Below are 19,571 nucleotides of genomic sequence, written 5' to 3' on the forward strand. Positions count from 1 at the left end.
ATGGGCAGGTTCCTGGCAGGGAGAAAAGCATCTTCCAGGCCAGCAGTGAGGACTTCTCAGCTTGAAGAAACCCATTTATGCCCATATACACCTGGATATGGAGACACATGGGTCAGGAGGAGACAGCAAGTTGTACATTGCACAGCAGCACTGGGGACCCACAGGAAAAGGGGAAAACTGAAAGACACAGAAGGAAAAAATCCTTTTTTCAAGAAGGAAACCTTCACTGAAAAATACTCTACATACAAATGGGTCCCACTCCAAGGGGAATGGTATTTGGAGAGCTCCTCTAGAAAAGCTTTGTGCTGCCAAGCCTTCTTTGTGAGCATCTCACTACTGCTTTTAGCTTTGGCAGAAGTGTGTGGTAACAGCACCTTCCTGCTTTTGCAACAGCTGAGCACGTTAGGAGGGAAACTGCTGCCGTTGTGCTGCTGAGAGGTGCAGCCTTGCTGAGTCCGGGCTTTGATATGTTACCATCCCCGTTATTCACTTCCTCTTGGACAACAATTTAGTTTCTTCTTCTACATAGAGTTGGTAAAAGAAAGGGGAACAAGAGACACATTCTGTTACTAGAAAGGTTGTGTCTACCACAGTTTTGACATCGGACTTTGTATGTTACACTAAAAAAAAAAAAATTAAGAAGAGGAGGAGTTGCTACGTGCATTTGCTGTGCCTGCATCTTTCAGATTCCATTTTTCTGTGAAACAGAAGGGAAAATGGCACTTGCCACATGGGTGATCTTGTATCCTCCTCCAGCCCCCTTGCACTGTTTCTAGGATCAGCCTGACCCACCAGTGCACTGAGGCAGATAACTAAACCAGAAGACAATTATTCCTGCAGCAGGTGAACCATTTCCTGCTAGATGGCATCTCCCAGCCACAGGAGATGGGAGAGTGAGTCAGAGCCTTGCAGGAGCCAACAGTGGTTTAACAAAACTGTGGAAGTCTGCTCTAACTGGGGTCAGCCTCTGCCCCATGGAGCTCAATAGCAGGAGGACAACATTGGATGGGAAAATGGAGCCAAGAGTAGGAAAAATGGATTGTGAAAAAAAACTGTTTGTTAGGGACAGGAAAAGAGTCAGATCTCCAGAGTGGTGGGTGCTGTAATTCAATGCAAAATCTTCAACTACAGAGTGCATCCTCTTCCCACTATCTAAACCCTGGAGGGTAGAAGAGAGGGCAGGTTTGCTGCCCCTGAGCATTGAAATAGCTCTTCAAAATGAGACGTACGTGGCTTCTGAGCAGGCCTTCCTCATGGGAAGGACAAAAGGCTTCTGGGAGCGTTTTCACACCCCCTACCCAGGTACTCCCCTCCCTCTCTTCCACCACATTGGCTGGTTGCATTTCCCTCTGTTCTTTTGGAGGTCATGGAGCCTGCTCTGTGCCGCCCATAGTTGTTTTAGGAAGCCCATGGGAGCTGGCTGGGTGTAGTGGGATGCTGAGGAGACACTCAGCTTGCAACTGGAGAACCGAGGTTCAGGGATGGGTTCTGTCACACACTTCAAAGCCAGGCCTCATCGTTCATCAGCTCAGGTTCTTTCCAGCCCTGAGCAGAAGTTGAGCAAGTCTCCTCCCCAATCTCCCTCCTGTTGTCGGCATTATCTAGTTTGTTGGGGAAGTCTGAGTAAACACATGAGGGCAAAGTCTTGCTGACGTGTTTCATTTTCTTATGAAATGCGCGTCGCGTCACCGCACGATTAGGCAGAGGCAAAGCACCAGGATTAGATGCTGCATGAGAGCACTCAACCCCAACCCTTCTGGGCCTTCTGGGTCAGAGCCCTATGCTCCCTCTGGGACTGTCACATGCTGAGCATCTCTTCTCCATCCAGCAACACTCCAGGGCCAGGCTGTGCTCCACAGTCCATGGAACAACCAGAAAGAAGTGTCACTGGGGTGACCACAAGGTGACAGTGCTGCTGGGGCTCAGCAGCCCCCAAAGCCCGCTCTGGGCTGTAGTGCTCACCACACAGCTTTGTGAGCCCAACCTGATAGAGCACCCAGCTGCCACCAAGCAGGGCTTTTGATGTAGCCCTCCCCCCCTGGCAGAAGTGGAGCCCCCAGAGTGCTCAGCACGACACATGCTGAGCTCTGTGTGGAAACCCACTGCGGCAGGGGCAGCCTCTCTTCCACTTCCCCATCTCGGGCCGCGTTGCACTGGCAGCAGTGAGGCCACTTCCTGGCAGGTTTGCGACACGGGCTGCAGAAAGGCAGAAGCACAGCTAAAAGGGAGCAGGGAGAGGTTGAACGAGGAAGACAGGCAGCGAGTCCCCCAGTGTGGCCGGGTACCCCGTGTCCTGCTCCCACCGCACCCATGTCTCTGGTCGAGACGATCCGGCTGTGGCAAGAAGGGGTGTGTGCCGCAGACAGGAAGGAGTGGAGGGCAGCCCTGGATGCCTTCACAGCCGTGCAGAGCCCCCCGGCCAAAATCTGCTACAACATCGGCTGCATCCACCTCGTCCTGGGGAAGCTGGCTGAGGCAGAGGAGGTGAGCGCCACGGTGGGAGGGCTGGGATGGAGCTGTGACAGCCCCAGGCTGTTCTCTGTTCTCGCTGAGCTGGTTTACTCAGTGAGTCATGGATGGAGGCAGCAGCTGAGGCACGGAGCTTTCTGACAGCGCTCTCCCTCCTGGAGGCGGCCGCAGACCCAAGTGCCTGGTGCCAGATGCTTCCAGCTCTAAGAACAAGGAGCCTGGTGCAGGCTCTACCCCTCCGTGCTGCAGGGAGGCTTTGCCCACAGAGCCCAGCTTAGGCCAGGTGGCTAAAGCAGACAGGACAGGCAGAGCCACTCTACAGCTTCAGTTTTCCTTAAAGACCTCCCCTTCTTACCCCTCGTTTTGCAGGCATTCACCCAGAGCATCAGCTGTGACAAGCACTTGGCTGTGGCCTATTTCCAGCGAGGAACCATCTTTTACAGGAGGCAGAAGTAAGTGGATGGGGTTCATGCTGTGGTTTTGCCCCCTGCAGTAATGCCAGCCTTTGGCTGAAAGCTGCTGTGGGTAGGTTGGTGGACCAGGAGCTAAACCACAGCCCCAGGAGGCAGGGAACTTCCTCCTGGGGCATCTGAAGACACCACGAGGCCATGGGAGAGACCCAACCAAACTCAGTCAAGTTGAATTAAAGACTCATGGGGGGCCGGGTGGTGTATGAGGTGGGGAAGCCCTCAGACATTAACTTGTCCTCTCCTTCACAGCCACGAAATGGCCGTCAAGGATTTTAAGGAGGCGCTGGCCCAGCTGCGAGGCAACCAGCTCATCGACTACAAGATCCTGGGGCTGCGGTACAGGCTCTTTGCTTGTGAGGTGAGAAAGCCTGACCAGCATTTTTGGCCTGTTCTCTGGCAAAAAAGAAAAAAAAATCAGGGGAAAAACACCCTGCCTTGCAAAAAAACAAGCACGCTGGCACAGGGATGGGGAACCTAGGTGCTACCTAGGGATTTTATTAGGGTGGCAGAAAATCCAAATAGCAAGGGTTCAGTGCCTCTAAGAGCTGAGGTCTTGCTCCCATCCCTGTGGCAGATACTTTACAACATCGCACTGGTGTACGCCACGATGGAGGACTGGAAGAAAGCTGAGGAGCACCTGACACTGGCAGCCTCCATGAAGAGTGAGCCCCAGCACAACAAGATTGACAGGGCAATGGAAGCTATCCTGGTAAGGAGGAGCAGGCCTTACAGCGGGGTGCTTGCTCATGGTGGTCTGACAGGAAGGAGAGAGAAAGTCCCAGGAGCAGGGAAAACACCTTTTAGCTACAGCTTTAGCTGTGCAGGAGAAAACTGCGGATGGCTGCACAAGACATGGGTGTCACAAGGAGGGGGAATGGTGGGAAGAGCTTTCAGGCACTGTGTTGGTAAGACAGGGCTAAGGAGATGCTGGAAGTGCTTGGGTGAGATTGGCACAGCGATGGTTTGACTTTACGGAGTGAGACCTTCACCACAGAGATAGAAGGAAGGAAGGTGGCAGTGTGACAGTCCCTGATCGCACCCCTGAAGAGCACTGCAACTTCTCTATGCTACAGAAGCAGAAGCTCTATGAGCTGGTGGCAATTCCCCCAGGGAAGCTGTTTCGACCAAATGAAAAGCAAGTGGCTCAGCTGGAGAAGAAGGACTACCTGGGAAAAGCCATGGTAAGAAAGAAGCATCTTCTTTATTTAAGCCAAGGATGTGGGCTGAAGAGAGCTGCTGACCACCCGCTACCTCAGAGCCACCAGGCGCTGAGCTGATGCCCAGTGAGGCACTGTGACAGGGAACCAGTTTGCACCCTGGGGACAGCACCCTGCAGGAGCAGAAGAGTTAAGCTCTGCAGAAATACACTTTTATCTGTGCAGCTCTGCAAGTCCTATTTTCAGTTTCCTTAGCGGGAGATTAGGGACAGTCACTCAGCAGTGAGACCGGAAGGTCCCACTGGAGCTTCAACCTGGGCCAAAATTTTGTTTGGGGTAGCGGGGTGGGGGAGGAAATGAAGCTATTTAAACTCTGACACCAACAAGTGAACTCCAGTTCTCCCCCTGCTCACACTGAAGCAGTTTTTTCAGCTCAGACAATCCAACAGGACTTCTCTTGCACTAATGAGCAAAATCCAAGCAGTGGGGTGCACCCTTGGGCTCAAATCCTGGCAAGGCAGAACAGCCACCCAGGTGCCAGCACTGCTGCAGAAAGCAAACCTGGAGCATTCACACCCACAGAATTTGGCTTGGACAACAGCAGAGGAGGGCGGGTGTCAGAGATGAGAGGTCTAAGAGCAGATACAGGTTTAAGTCACCATGTGTTTTCCTTTGGCTGTAGGTGGTGGCATCCGTGGTGGACAAGGATGATTTTTCTGGATTTGCTCCACTTCAACCACAGGTAAAGCTCTGGCCACCCACTCATGGTGCCCTCAGCACCGCAGCCCATGTGGTGTGGGTAGCTTTGAGCGTACGTAGGGATGGCGATGGCCATCCCACACCTCGCCCAGGGCTCCAGAGAGCAAAGACACTTGGTTTGTTCAGCCCAGAGCAGAGCAGGCTGAGGGGAGGCCTCATGGCTGGCTGCAGCTTCCTCGCAAAGGGAGCAGAGGGGCAGGCACTGAGCTCTGCTCTCTGGGGACAGCGACAGGACCCAAGGGAACAGCATGGAGCTGGGACAGGGGAGAGTCAGGCTGGGTGCTAGGGAAAGGTTCTGCACCCAGAGGTTGGTCAGACATTGGAACAGCTCCCAAGGGAAGCGGTCATGGCATTAAGACTGCCAGAGTTCAAGAAGCATTTGGACAACATTCTCAGATACGGTGTCTGACTTTTGGGTGGTCCTGTGTGGAGACAAGTTGGATTTGATGATCCTTGTGGGTCCCTTCCAACTCAGGATATTCTATGATCCTATGATTCTAAGACCACCATGAACTTTCTGCTACTGCTGAGGGAGGATGAGGTGGAAGCTGCCCCCACATCTCAGCTGCTTTCTTCTTCATCAGAAGGTGCAGCCCAAACCCACCCACGTCTGTAGTTACGCTGGCTCCCTGAATGCAGAAGTAGTGGCCTGGTCACACATCCTCTGCCCCCACCGTGGGATGACTGATTTCAGCAGGGCCCACAGGGAGGTCACGAACCTACCCCACAAGCCTCCTCAGGGCTGCTCTGTCTAAGCTCAAAACACCAGAGGAGCAAGAGCAGTTCTGGTTTTGTTCCTTGTCTTCCTTTCTGGGTCTGTCAGCTCTACACATTTGCCTCGATATTTTCCTGATGAAGTAACAACAATTTTCCATGGTTAAAGTCACCAGAGTTTTTTCAAGGGTCTTTTGAGAGGATACGAGGAAGCACAACCACTGCAGGCCTACAGCGCTGTTATGTGAGATAAAATACACTGCTTTCAATGCAACAGAGCTCCTTGCTCCAGGAGCCAGACATGCCTTACTATTTCAGTACAAAAGGAGCTTCTTCAGAGAGTTCATAACATCCACCTGACTTTACATTACAGAGGCAGGAGGGACTGTAAAGCTCTGTGACAGTAGCTGGGCGTTTTATAGTAACGGGATGATACACAGCAGCACAACGCACTGTTTAAGCCAGCTGATCTCTAACTCATGATTCCAACCCTCTGTGAGTATGTGAAGCTAAGATCACAAAACCAAACCAGGATCATGCCTCTGGAAATCATGAGGGGGAAGATTTGGAAACTGCTTATCTGAAGGAGCAAACGGACCAACCCAACATGGACCCGTGTAGGGATGACAAGAATGGGAGGAGACTGCAGGCTATTTCTGCAGACTAACCAGAATTTTCCAGATTACGGACAACTTTCTTTTTGTTCACAGGCCTCTGGTCCTCCACCCAGGCCCAAGACACCAGAAATCCTCAAGTAAGTTGGAGGAAAGGTGAGGAAATGTTAGCAGTGTTGCTAACAGACACAGCCAGGTCTGCTCCTGTCCCGTGCCACCACAGCTGAGTGCCCAGCTAGCACCCAGAACTAACAGGGGGGAAAGAGAACAGACCAGAGAAACAAGGAAGCAGAGTTCAGGTCCCCTATGAAGTAAAACGGCAGTATCACCTCCCCTCCTGACACGGCTTCCAAACCTAGGGCCCTCGAAGGGCAGCCGCACCGTGTCCTGTACGAGTTCATCCCCGAGACCACTGAGGAGCTGCAGGTCCTGCCAGGAAACATCGTCTTTGTCCTGAAGAAAGAGAAGGACAACTGGGCCACAGTGATGTTCAATGGCAAGGTACCAGGGGCAGGCTTGGCACAAGGGGGTGGATGATGGGGCTGGCACCAGGAGGGATTCAAGTCCCAGGGATTCTCCCATGTTCAGGGCTGGGACAACTCGGTTGCTTCCTCCAGCAGCAGGTTCCTTCCCACAAAGCAATCCTCCTTTGTCTCTGTACCCCTGCAGAAAGGGATTGTTCCCTGCAACTACCTCGAGCCGGTGGAGCTCCAGAACAAGCTGCACAGCCAGGTAAGGAGCCCAGGAAGAGCTGGCATCCTGGGGGTTGGAGACAGATCCCCACACAGATCACCCAGCACTTGCTCTAGCAAAACTCAAAACTGCAACTCCTTCCCTCTTGTAACACTTCTGGCTCACGGTCATCTTGTTGCTCTCACTGAGGCTAGAACTGCCTGGTTCCACCCCAAAATGATAGGTGGCATGGCAAGAGCTCAGCCCCAAACCCCTGGCTCGGTGGGCTGGAGTAGGTCCCTAAGACAGGAGCACCCCAGGGCTGTGCCCGCTCCCTCAGGAGGGCTCCGAGTGACATTACTGTCCTCTTCCCACCTGGCACAGGATGAAATCCCTCCTGAACCTGAGATCCCTGAGCCTCCCAGCTCCATTGCTCCAGCAAAGGATCGTCGGCCAGCACTAGGTCAGTGTGGGGAATGGAAGGGGTGGGAGGACTTTGGGGACAAGCCTGGGGACAATCTTCTCGGTCCTGTGTCCTCACAGCCGGTGCCATCTGTCAAGACCGGGGCTGGGGGCCAGCTTCTTCTGTTCTCCAGATCCTCTGGCCCCTTTTGACACCAAGGATGGGGAAGCATTAAGGCAGGAGACAACGCTGCAACTGCACTGTTGAGGATGGAGCAAACCAGAGCGTGTAGGCCCCTCTGTGCTCCTAATTAGCACAGCAGCTAATGGAAAAAAGGGCCTGGGGATAGGAACAGGGCAAGTGACCCAGCTTATGCAAGTCCCAGAGCAGGAAGATCATTACAGGCTTCTCCTTAAAGCAGGGCACCTGGGATTATCAGAGTGCTGAGCTAGTTTTGGAGGCTCTTCCAGTGCCCTGGGGACTTCTGGCTGATGCTGCTCAGCACCCACATCCTAGGCTGGGGCTGCAGCAGGAAACAAGACTGCAGCCCAAACACAGGCTCTTGCTGCAGGGAACAGGGCTTCTCTTTCACCCCAGAGCAGCCCACTCCAGCCCCCAACAACCAATCACCAGCACTAGGTCACTGTCAGCACTGGGATTTGCACCATCTTTGCAAATTTCCAGCCCCAGAGAAAGACAGCTGGGAGAGGCGTATGTTACAGCACAGGCCAGCTCTCGCTTTGTCCACAAAGTCCAGTACTGGAGGTCATTCAGCTGTCAGAGCACAAGATACATCATTATTTGTGCTAGCAAACGCATTCATATTTTAAAGAAGTCCACCCAGGAGTAACATCCCAGCCCTAAAGCTCCTACCCCAGGAATGCAGGACAGGCTCCACAGGGAGAAAGCAAGGACAGCACAGACCTGAATCAAGGCAGGGAAGACAGCGCCCAAACCTCTTACCAGTGGTTACTGCTAAACCCCATGTAATGATCCCACCACAGCTGGCACCGCTTCCATTTGAGTGACTACAGCTGGCTCCAAGGTTGGTTGGTGTCACTGCAGATCATAGAATCACAGAATTTCTAGGTTGGAAGAGACCTCAAGATCATGGAGTCCAACCTCTGACCTAACACTAACAAGTCCTCCACTAAACCATATCACTAAGCTAGATAATGATGGGTGTTAAAGAGAAGGGCTACAGAAATACTGGAAACATATTTATGCCCAGAGCAGTAACACTTACCCTGTTCCACATGCTGAGCCACTGTTTTCTTCTTCCTCAGACTATGTTCCTGTTGCTACAACGCAGCCCAGAGAAGCTGCAGCGGTAAGATGTTTGTGGTGGGCATCACGGGAAGGTAGAGCCAGGGTCTACACTACAAACCAACACCTATTGCACGTCGAGAGGTGCTGGCATGCTTTGCAAGCACCATAGCCCTGGGAGTGCTTCAGCTTTTTGTCACTCAGGAGCTTCTCCAAAGCGTAACACAGGGACTAGCAAGATATCAGGGTCTGGGAGGTCTCCTCCAGAAGCAACAATCCCAACTGAAGACAAGAACGGAGGGGAAGGGAGTGGGGACACCTTGAATTTAGACACCTAGGAAGCCACACATGGTCACTAGATACCTAGTGCACTCCTGTGCTCTCTCCTGGGCCAAGCCCAGGGCAGCCAAGCAGTCACACATGCTACATAGCTTTGGTGGCCTAGCTCAGAAGTATTAAAGGCTGCCAATGGTAACAGGGATGGCTCCCAGACAGCTGATGGCACACAGCTCAGCTTTTACTGAGGTGACAGCATTTTCTGTGTCCCAGTCCCTCTCCCTGCCCACAGCAAGCCCCTGCGCTGCAAGCAGGCACAGCCCCGTGGGGAGAAGCCTCTGACACCCCCGTTTTCCACTTGCAGGAAACCAAAACAGCACCTTGCATTCTCAAGGTGCATTACAAATACACAGTTGCGATGCAAGTCCAGCCAGGCCTCTCCTACAAGGAGCTCCTGAACCTCATTTGCAAGAAACTGGAGCTCCAGCCTGAGCACACACAGCTGAGGTGAGGCGCTGCCTGCTGAAGGGGCTGTGGTTTTGTCTCCCACCCTTACCCAAATCCTCTACATGCCCAGGTACAAGCCTGTGGGCAGCGAGGAGCTGGTGACTCTGAGCACGGAGAATATGGAGGCAGCTTGGAGCCACAGCAAGGACAACTGCCTGACAGTGTGGTGCGACATCACGGAGGTCAGTGACAGCTGCTGGTGGCAGCCGCCTCTTCTGGTGACAGGGCCTGGGGCTGAAACCTAAGCAGAGCTTGTCTGTCTTATTCCGGGACAAAAAAAGCCAAGACATGTCTTTACCAGCTTATTTCCTGCCCTAGGGAGAGGGATTTTTACCAGAGGAGCCACAGAAGGCAATGCCGGAGGAGATGGGAGCAACCCAAGTAGTAGCACAGTACAATTATGAAGCCACCCAGCCCGAAGACCTGGAGTTTCAGGCAGGAGATGTGATACTTGTTTTATCCAAAGGTAACTATGCTCCTGTCGTGACAGGGAAAGAGAGGGACCTTCCAGCTGCAGTGAGGGCATGGGCCTAACTCTGAGATGCCAAGCACCTGCAGCAGCTCCTGTTAAGCTGCAGGCTCCCAGCACTTGCCAGTCAGGCCCAAATTCCTCAGGTACCTGGTGGCACAGAGGACAGGTGCCAGCAGCACTTTAGCCAGCTCCTCAGGGCAACCTACAAGCTTCATTAGAGACTCTGATCTCTTGCCCCAAGATCTCCACTTCTCTAAAGTAAACTGTTTCACACTTGGGATCTGCAGAGCAGCAGCTTGGCTCAGGCAGCCTGCACCAAGAGGAGGCTGCTTCTCCTGCAAATTGCAGTTTGCCACCTTCAGATGGAAAACAGGCTGCTTGGATTCTTAAGTTAGCCTCAGTCTTCTTTGGTGATTGCATGAGAACTGGTGTTTAAATACAAGCCAGGAATCTCAGCAAGAGCCAGTCCACATTTTTGACTTTGATCCTCTCACTTATGCCCAACAGCCAAGCAGGGAGGACAAGCTGGCTGTGCTGTAGCAAAGGCTGCAGGTGAGCCCAGCTTGAGTGAAGAATTAGCTACAGAGAGAGCTGCTTGCACAGGGCAACTGTTTCTTCCTCCCCTGAGCCTCTGAATAAAGCCATGACAGCAGAAATGGTTTTAAATGAGGGAAAAAAAAAAAAAAAAAAAAAACACCACCACAAAATTATGATACCTTGCTACACGCAGCACTGCCACTAAGTTGTGGAGCAGGGTTAGGCAGCTGTACACTAGTTCCTCCTCCAGTTGCACAGATGAAGTTTTACACGTTGCAACACTGATGAAGCAGTGTCATGAAGAGGGGGAAGTCATCACTGAGCTAGCTATACTATTTCCCATTAAGTTTTTTCCCTTGTTGGGTTTCTGACAGCAAGAGTTTTCAGAGCTCCCAGCTTTAATCACCCTGGGGTAGCAGAATCTTTTTGTTTGAGATGAATGTGGAACAGCAGGTGAAACTATGCTTTAGTTCTTATCTTGAAGGAGGCAGTCCCAGATCTCTAATCACTTCTGCACTCTCATCTTGTTTCTGCTGTTATTCAAGGCAATTTCTGAGCCCACATCTGGCTTTAAGACCCCAATTCTCAAATTCTTAGCAGAAATACAACCTGCCTGTCCCTGCCTGCTGCTGCTGATAGTTTTAGATTAAAAGTTGGATGTTCAGCAAATAAAACCACTACATACTTTATTGTGGTTGTAATTCATGTGAATGCAGGCAGAGAGTGAGGAAATGCAGTGATACAAAGTCTTTAATACTTACAGGCTTATTTGCCTACATAAATTGCATGGTTTCTCAACAGAAAAAACTTGCAACATTTCCAGGAACATAGTTTTATCTTTTCGGAAACTTAGCTGCTATATCTCAAAAAAAAAAAAACAACTTCTATATTGATCTATTTTCCCACTTTGTTCAGTAGTGTATTGCTCTGTACAACTCCCTGAAAGGAAGGCGGGGGGAGCTGGCAGTCTTCTCACAGATAGCTGGTGATAGGACTAGAGGGAATGGCCTCAAGTTGTGCCAGGGATGTGATTTAGTGGGTGACATTGGTGGTAGGGGGGTGTTTGGAACAGATGATCTTGAAGGTTTCTTCCAAACTTAATGATTCTGTGATTCTTATCTCTAGAGCTTGCTGTCTGCCTTTCTTCCTCAGACCTTCTCCCTGTTCCACAGTCACCTCTCTATCAGGCTCGCAGGTGGCTATTTTATCTTAAAATGGTGAACTAAGGCCTGTCTGCAGCACACAAAGGTATGTTATTATTGTGCTCCTGCACATCCCTGGAGTGACAAAAATCGTGCAAATTTTATCTTCCAGTGAATGAAGACTGGTTAGAAGGCCAGTGCAACGGGAAGATAGGCATCTTCCCATCTGCTTTCGTTCAAGATTGTAACACTAAAGACCCAGAAATCTGATTTCTAAAGAGCTAAAGGAGTCTTGGACACCAAAGAAAATTAAGAATTCAACTGTTGCAATTAAGTTTCCACATTAATCACTGCATCTGAAAATGGACTGAAAATATTATTGTTACATATATTAAAAGCTTTATTTTTGTTTTAACTTTTGCATTGCTCTGTCTGAAGCGGGTAGTTATCTTCCTGCTAGGGATACATGCAGTGCTAAGGCTGTGCTCACCAGCAGACTCTGCAGCACCAGCTCTGCCCCACCAACCAGCCCTTTGCCTGGGAAAATCCATGGCAGGGTGGTGCCAGTTGCTTTTACAGGCCCACTGACCTGGGGAGCTGCTCCTTGAGAAGCTATGGACCATGAAAGGCTGTACTTGAACAGAATTTACTTCCTTCAAAAATTATTGCTCACTGCAAGAGCTTAATCAAAAGCCACTGCACAGCCTTGCCCTGCTCTACTGACAACTCTTCACACACATACACATTTTCAGCTCTAGGGGTCGTTTCTGAGAGCTTTTCCTCAGCAGTCACATGAGACAGTAATTTAAGGTGACACTGCCACAAATCTCAGCAGGTCACCTGGTAGTGAAGTTGCTCCCTACACATTAGTCTGCATAACTGTAACTTCCATAACTTCTTCCATATCCAAATTAAACAGGTTTTAAACAGGTTTGTCCCCCTTCTGCCATTGGGTGCCATGGCTCTGCTTTCACCGTATTTAACCTTCCCTGGCTGCTGACAGCTGGTCCTTCTGGCATTTTAAAAATAGCTATGCTGCCCTGTCCTCAGAATGTGAGAGCTGTAGGCACAGCAAGCCCTCCGCAGCACCACAAGCCCTGTGCTTCAGGGAGGTTTCCCCAGTTCTCATCCTATTGCCCAGGTTCTGTACAACTCCACCCTCCCATTGACTTGCACCTCACATTTAAATTGAAAAGGAACTCATTCTGGAGAGTTGCATGGATAAAACAAACACCTGACCTCTAAAAAATGGAGCAGCTCTACAGCTTTCTTAACCTCCCTTTGACATGTCTGGAAGCATGCTGTTTAGAAACTAGCTGTAAACAGCCAACAAGTGTAAGTGCCATCCTGATTTACAGGCAGGTCAACAGCAGAAGGATCCACGTCCTCCACCTCCTGGTGCCTGTGCTCTACCAGATTCAGGTAATCCAGCCTGCAAGTGACAGAGCTTTGTAAGCTACTCCCAGCCCAGATTGATGATTCAGCACATAAAAACATATTGTACACAGGCAGCACAAAACCACAATCCGATTATCTGCACTGAGCCCAAGCCAGAATCCGTGATTTATTTAGTTCTCTTTCAGGAAAAGAAAAAAAAAAAAGAAAATCAACTCCAAACCTTCATCTGACTTATCCAGAGAAATAATGCATTTTTGAAAGCCTGCTGAGTTACACAGGAAATAAATGCTACACACAGACCTGGATGGAGAGAACATGGTTTAATTAAAGGCAAAGCTGATTTCAGCAGCTGCAGTTCTTGCACAGACAGACAAAAAACACAAAAAAAGCTTACGACACAAACCAGTTTCTGTTGGGGGCCCCTTCCCTCGCTCCCCTGGACTCCGGAAGACAGGAGGGGAGTCCCAGCCGAGCGTCAGACGCGTTCCTGACACCGGATACTCATGCACAAGTGGAGCAGTGCGGCTGGGACCCTGGCACGGCCGGGAGTGAGATGGTGAACCTGGTTAGCTCGTTTAGGGTGCAAGAGTCAGTGACAGTTCAAACACTGGAATGTCGCAGCTGCCGGGGCGCACAGCTCAATACACAAACGGGGAGGGCTGGGGATAGGTACAGAGGGGTTTGGTTCATATTAGCACTGGGTGGGAACTTCACTTTTTGGACTTGTTAAAGGAAATACATCTTCAAAATGCAACAAAGAACAGTGATGTTGCTAACGTGGAGAACGTGGGGGAGCTGCTCATACCCTCGGACGGGTATTGGGTCTCCATCTTCCCTTTTTGTATTCTGTCGGGGCTGCCCAGACTCCAGTGACACTTAGGCTCCTGCATGTGCTTTGCTCTGCAGCTGACTTCCAGCTCAGAGATCCTGAACCATCACACAAACCCCTACTGCTAAACACAGCAAATGGACATTGAGATTGTTTCCATAACTTCCCTGGGAAGCCTAACAAAAACGCTGTCCTTTCCTTTAATGAAGTTTCCAGTCTTCCTTCCCCCTAATAAATAGCAAATAAAACGTTTTTCTTTCCCTTCTGCACCTTTTCACTTGTGAACAGCACTATGCTTTCTTCCACACGTGGGTTGCACATGTGTGTCCACGGTGCCTCAGATTCCTTTCTAGAACTGAAAGCCTGGGGGCTGCAGCTGGGAGGGCAGGGGACGGTTTTCTGCAGAGCTGGTGTGTGCCTATGGGGGCTCGTACACTCCACATTGTCCAGGCTGACTGTCGTCTTTACCCAGTCCTGCTGGACCCCTGATTACTTTCTGCAAGATGTTGCACATTGGCAATAAAACTACTAGCATCCAGCGAAAATGGGAGGATGGGGAAAAGAAAAAAAAAAAAACATTGAAAGCTTTCTACCTACCTATTAAAATGAGTCAGGCTGTGAATGCACAGACTAGCCTGCCCTTTGTGGGGCTAGCCACTATGCTACAGTAAAATGTACAGGAATCAAACATTAATTTAAAACCCCATAGCAGTTAAACTTGCTTGTCCAGCAGGGTGCTGCAATGCCCCACATCACTGATAATAGCTCAAACACCTACTGAGAGGAGGGCATTTCATGCTGGAGTCTCTAACCCACCCACAGGCTGGCTAAAGCCTTTGAGTGAAAGGAAGTGGTGTCAAGTGCCAGATTCTCCTTCATGAAACTCCTTCAGTAGCCCAGGAGATAAAGCCCACCTTGCCACCAACCTCCTCTGACCAGAGCAGCAACTGGGGCTTCCGTTGCTCTACACTGACTACAAAGCATGTCTCTGTATGGAAGAATTCAGTGTGATCTTACTACTGAGATAGTCATAAAGATGTTTAGGAGTAATTTCAACTACATTCTCAGTCAGCGAAGCAATCATTAATGGATTCCTATTTTATCTCCCCAAAGAGAGGAAAAGGATTGAGAAGTTCTCATTGGCTTCTCCCATCTGCCCTTCGTTCTCAGCTTTTACTTCCCATGTGGCTGGGGACATGCACGATGGAGAAGGTGAGAGGCGGTGATATCGGGTTACTGAGTGAGACAAACAGCAGTTCCTCTCTCCCTTCGGAGGGCCCAGGGATGGGAGAGTTCCTGATGTTGTTTTCTTGCACTGCAGACGTTTTGTGCACACTCAGTGGGTTGGTGGAGCACTTACGCCCTCCTGACAGCGAGGAACAGAAGAGAGGGCTGCCACCTGCACAGGACTGTGTGGGCCAGTCCTGCAAACCCAACATGCCATGGTTTATGGAGCCTTTGTTTGCACGGGTTGCCACCTCGTTCTCAATGCGGCGGGTTCATGGTGCCTTGTCCACGTTGCTGTTTCTGCTTCTGCTGCATTAACAGCTGCTCCAGGGCTGAGGGTCCTGGGTGCATCATGGAACTGGACCAGATGGACTAAAAGCAAACAGTCAACACTAGCACCTCCTTGTTTTCTTATGGATGAGGAGACTATTTTTCCCTCTTCCCTTCATCACTCATACCTGTCTTATCATGAAAGTCAGACTTCGAAAGGTGGCCTTCTAAAGGGAGCTCCCCTTGAAGCAGCTTACCCTCCCCACCAGAATCCTCATTACCATATAAATATATCCCACATTCACAATTACTAATTTTAGACCTGTCAAAGCAAATGTTATAATTTCTTCCAGTTCTGCCAGCCTGGTCTTGTTCCATGAAATATTCTAGAACAGCAAGAACCAAAAAACTGTGACATCTTCCAGAACTGGTCATGCCTCCCACATTGCCTACATAAGCAAGTCTGCAGGAAAAGCCTTCAAGGTTTGACCCTGAACCCCGACGCCTGGAACAGCAGCGTGAGCTGCCTACAGCCACCAGACCCTGGCCCCATAGGCAAGTGCCTGTTCCCAAGCACAGCTTTATAGTTATAAGCTTTATAGTTAACTATACCTTCAGACTCTCCATGAGCACAGCTGAGGAGTCCTCTATGGCAGGGCCTTGGGCTGCCCAGGTGCCACTGGGAGTGCTGGGCTGGTGCCAGCTGCTCTCTGAGGATGATGATGTTGCTGGGAGATAGTCCAGACCAAACCCTCCCATTGCTAAAATGGGGAAGAGAGACAAATTCAGAGGAATCTAGCAAAACCATTGCAAAAACAAACGTCAACATCTGGCTTCGTCCAGGCCTGGAACACAGCACTTGCCTGGCTTATCTGTTTTCCAGCGGTCTGCGATTCTCCTGTCTCTGTTGTCTGGAGTCCCAATAGGTCCGAAGTTGGAGAAGGGAACAGAATTGTGGTTATGGGTTGGAGGGGAGCTTGGCAAGCTGCTGGGGTTGGAGGAGTGAGGAGACTGGCTGGCTGGTGTCGAATGATCTAGTGATTACAAGGCAAGAGGGAAAAAGTGAAGAGAAACAGCAGGAGCCTCCTGATTTTGAATTTCATAGTGCTGCTGCAATTTCTGCCATCACCCAGTGTTCTCCAGTACTGAAGGTCAGTTTTTACTCCCTCTATTTCATGAGTAAATTCCTAAATTCTGAGCGAAAGCATTTGCACATATACAATAATAGAATGACTGTGTCTAAGTGCACATACGTGCCTACCAGAAAGCAAAAATCCAGGAAACCTCAAGAGGGCTGGCTAATGAACAGCGAGTTTTCCCCATGTTTCTTGAATAACTTCTCTCAAACAAACAAACCTATCTCCAAGCTTGACAAGCTAATAAAGAATAACTTTAGGCCAAGGAGTTTGCAAGTTTACAACTTCAATTTGAATGTTTTACACTTCTTTGGGTCTTAAAGCAATTCAGACCAGAACTGAATACTGAGCAAAGCAGGAGTGCAGGCATGGAGGAGTCTCTCTGTGAGCAGGAGAGCGCGATGCCTGAAGAGAACAAAGCAGAGCAGGGTGCCAGGATGTATTCTTGGATGAGGAGGTGAAGTGAAAACTAAAACCCATGTAGTGTCATAAATCCTGCTAGAATAAAAGCACTTTGAAGCTCCCTTCATTTCATCAACAGTTCCTTCTGATTGGCTGCAAAAGTCTTGATATGACCAAAGAACTTCTCCAATGGCTAAGTTATTTAAAGTCCTCTTTTTATGTTCTTTCCCTCCCCTCACATTCTTGTGGATTTTTTTGTGATGGCAAAGTTATGACAACTCTAATATGTTTTATGCCCTCAAGAAAATTGTTAAAGAAAAAGCTGGTTTGCTTTGTAGGCTGCTTTACCATTAAAAGAAATAATGTTATACTTTCCTCCTCACTCTTCAGTCATAGAGTTTTTCCTCTTTCAAATATCTGCTTTATAAAATCCAAATCTTCCTGGTTATTCCAAAGAAGCAACATTAGAAGTACAATAATTTTTAAAATGCATAAAGTCCTACTCTCAAATGCTTGTCAGGAATTTAAGTTAAGGAGATTTCAGTATTCAACACTTCCTACAACTTTTATCCTGCTCAGCTACTTCAACTAAAAATCTAGGTTCTTACCCTATATTAGTGACAGAACCCCATCGCATTTCCAAGGATTATATATAAAGGAACACAGAAACCTTCAGACATTGTAAAGAAGATTTTTTTTAATTTCCAGTTACATTTAACTTGCAGTAGGCTCAGAATTAACTCCAATCCTCTTAAAATACACACAAGAAAAATTGTACCAGGATTACCTGAGCTGGCTGGAAGGGATGGAGACCATGGAGTCCCTTCAAAGAGAGAATATAGTGAAGTCTCCTGATGGGCAACTGAAGGGGTGACTTCTGTTTTTGTGCTGGTATTCATGTTTTTCCCATATACCTCATTAAACATGCTGTTATTTGGATATCTTTCCTGGAATAAATAGAGTATGAGTACAGGATTTATTTGAAACACGGAGAACATATAAAGGAAATTATTAAAAAGGAAAAAGTGTTTTGATTTGTCACTCTTCAGAATCTTCTCTGAATGCTTTATTTAACCAAGTCCTTCACATCCTGAATCGGGGCCCATCTCTCCTGGCTGAATTGCAAAGCCTTCATGAAATTTTAAAATTTCTGCTCAAGAGACCCTGCTCTGCTCCTTGGAAGAGACGGGGTGTTCCACTGGTTAGGAATAAAAATACTCCCACACCCCAAAATGTGGGGATTCACCTTTTCACTCAACTCTACAATCCCACTGAAAGCAAACATCCCAGGAACTCAACAAGACTCAACAGTACCTCTGCAGAAGAGTACCTAGGGTGAGTTTGGGAAGACAACTGATTTTCAACAATGGGAAAAGGCAAACAAAATAACCTTGTTAATAAAGACTGAGATTAGGCCCATGGATCTCCTTTCCAGTTCGCACTAAAGGATGTGCCCATAATTCTGCCATTGTCTAGCTAAACAGTAAGTCGGAACAGCAAAATGCTGCCAGCTTTGGCCATCACATACCTGATTAAGAGAAAAGCCACTGAGAGACAGGAAAGATGACGACTGAGACATCAATTCTGACGGTTTTTCCAGCAGGGACTTCTTTGAAAAAACAGAAAAGGAAAACAAGCAGTTGGTTTTCAGTGTGGTCAGCAGGAGGAAAGTAAGCTACAAAAAACTGCCCAGGTATTTTTGTTTTAAACCTTTTTTGCATTTTTGACCTCAGCACCATGGAGGGCAGGGGGGAACAAACTAACAAATGCAGAAAATCAGAAGTTTTCCTATTAATTGTAATTAATAACTAAAAATCAACAGTTATGACAGCTGAGAGTCCCAGGCAAACCCCACTGACAGCAATTTCCCAGTTCTCAAGCGCCTCTGGCTACTTCCACAGTCTGACACATCTAGAGGGGATGTTCCTGCCAAACACACCAACCCTGTGGATGTATAAAAACCTTGCACAAATGAGACAGGATCCTTTCCAGTGAGCAGAGTGCTCAGTGATGCCTGATGAGACCCTTGGACATGGCTATTCATTGATGGATTGTTTGTTAGTTTCGAGTACTCCTGCTGTATAGACACTCAAAAATCACAGCTTGTCTTACTGACTAATTGGGTTAAACAGTTAAAGTTGCATTTATTTCTCCCTCATTTTCATTATAAATGACTACAGAAGAAGTGTTTGCAGCAGAGGTTCCCAAACTCCCATGGGCTCCATGTTGAAATATTATGGCCTTTTCCATGACCTTTTCCATCTCTGCACCTCCTCCCATACAACTATTATCTGCAGCCTAGTATTTCTCAGTTTTTGTTTTCAGTTATTATGATTAAACAATGAAAAATACTGATATGAAATATAACAGTATGAACCAAGCCTATTTAGGGAAGAGAGAGAATTAGTTATCACTGAGACATACAGGACAGCAAAACTGTAAAGCTTGGCTGGTAGATAATTGAACACCCCTGACCTTAGGGTCAGGATCAAAAATTCACAGAATTAGTGAAGTCACAAGTAAAGCTGTGTGTGATCCAAAATTATATCTGTAGTCTTGTTCCCTCTTGCCTCCAGACCAGCTCAGCACATCAGGTATTTTAAAATTTATAGTTCAAATAATAAGAAAAGCCCCTCTCTAACGTGGTCTTAATACCTGGAATAACTTTGCTTTTATCCTGCAAGCCTGAGACAAACAGCCCCAATTCTTGGCAAGCAGCTCCTAGCTCGTTAGATTTTCAAACTGACAACTCATTACTTTGAAAGCACGTTGTAAAAAGCAGACACGATTTGTACTCAGCACATCCACACAGCCTGCACAGAGAAGTATTTCCGTCCATTTGCCAGCAGAC

The 19,571-nt window shown here is 48.7% G+C and overlaps 2 protein-coding genes across 8 annotated transcripts in view; one reads left to right on the top strand and one right to left on the bottom strand.

Moving 5' to 3' along the window:
* The first annotated feature begins 2,003 nt into the window (after positions 1-2,003).
* Positions 2,004-11,873, top strand: NCF2 (neutrophil cytosolic factor 2). Of its 2 annotated transcripts, XM_068691372.1 has the most exons (15): positions 2,033-2,484; positions 2,839-2,921; positions 3,189-3,297; positions 3,514-3,648; positions 4,013-4,120; positions 4,779-4,838; positions 6,280-6,323; positions 6,543-6,684; positions 6,853-6,915; positions 7,240-7,318; positions 8,545-8,588; positions 9,165-9,307; positions 9,378-9,489; positions 9,626-9,773; positions 11,631-11,873. In XM_068691372.1, exons 1-15 carry the CDS (start codon positions 2,311-2,313, stop codon positions 11,726-11,728), a joined length of 1,542 nt encoding a protein of 513 aa, XP_068547473.1. In that variant the 5' UTR covers positions 2,033-2,310; the 3' UTR covers positions 11,729-11,873. The 2 variants fall into 2 exon arrangements, with proteins under 2 accessions (XP_068547474.1, XP_068547473.1); XM_068691373.1 differs by lacking the exon at positions 3,514-3,648 and having other exon boundaries at positions 2,004-2,484.
* Positions 11,874-13,161: 1,288 nt separating this feature from the next.
* Positions 13,162-19,571, bottom strand: part of SMG7 (SMG7 nonsense mediated mRNA decay factor) — a 48,214-nt gene continuing 41,804 nt past the window's right edge. For 4 of the 6 annotated variants that reach the window (XM_068691368.1, XM_068691369.1, XM_068691370.1 and 1 more), the window contains 5 exons: positions 18,249-18,329; positions 17,508-17,667; positions 16,046-16,216; positions 15,795-15,943; positions 13,162-15,284 (listed from right to left, as the gene is read on the bottom strand). In XM_068691368.1, coding sequence (XP_068547469.1) covers positions 15,171-15,284; positions 15,795-15,943; positions 16,046-16,216; positions 17,508-17,667; positions 18,249-18,329 — 675 coding nt within the window. In that variant the 3' untranslated portion in view covers positions 13,162-15,170. The remainder of the gene's footprint in view (positions 15,285-15,794; positions 15,944-16,045; positions 16,217-17,507; positions 17,668-18,248; positions 18,330-19,571) is intronic. The other 2 variants (XM_068691371.1, XM_068691367.1) reach the window with 1 other exon arrangement.

This window comes from Anas acuta, chromosome 8 (assembly GCF_963932015.1).
Source record: "Anas acuta chromosome 8, bAnaAcu1.1, whole genome shotgun sequence".
NCBI classification, from domain to species: Eukaryota; Metazoa; Chordata; class Aves; order Anseriformes; family Anatidae; genus Anas; species Anas acuta.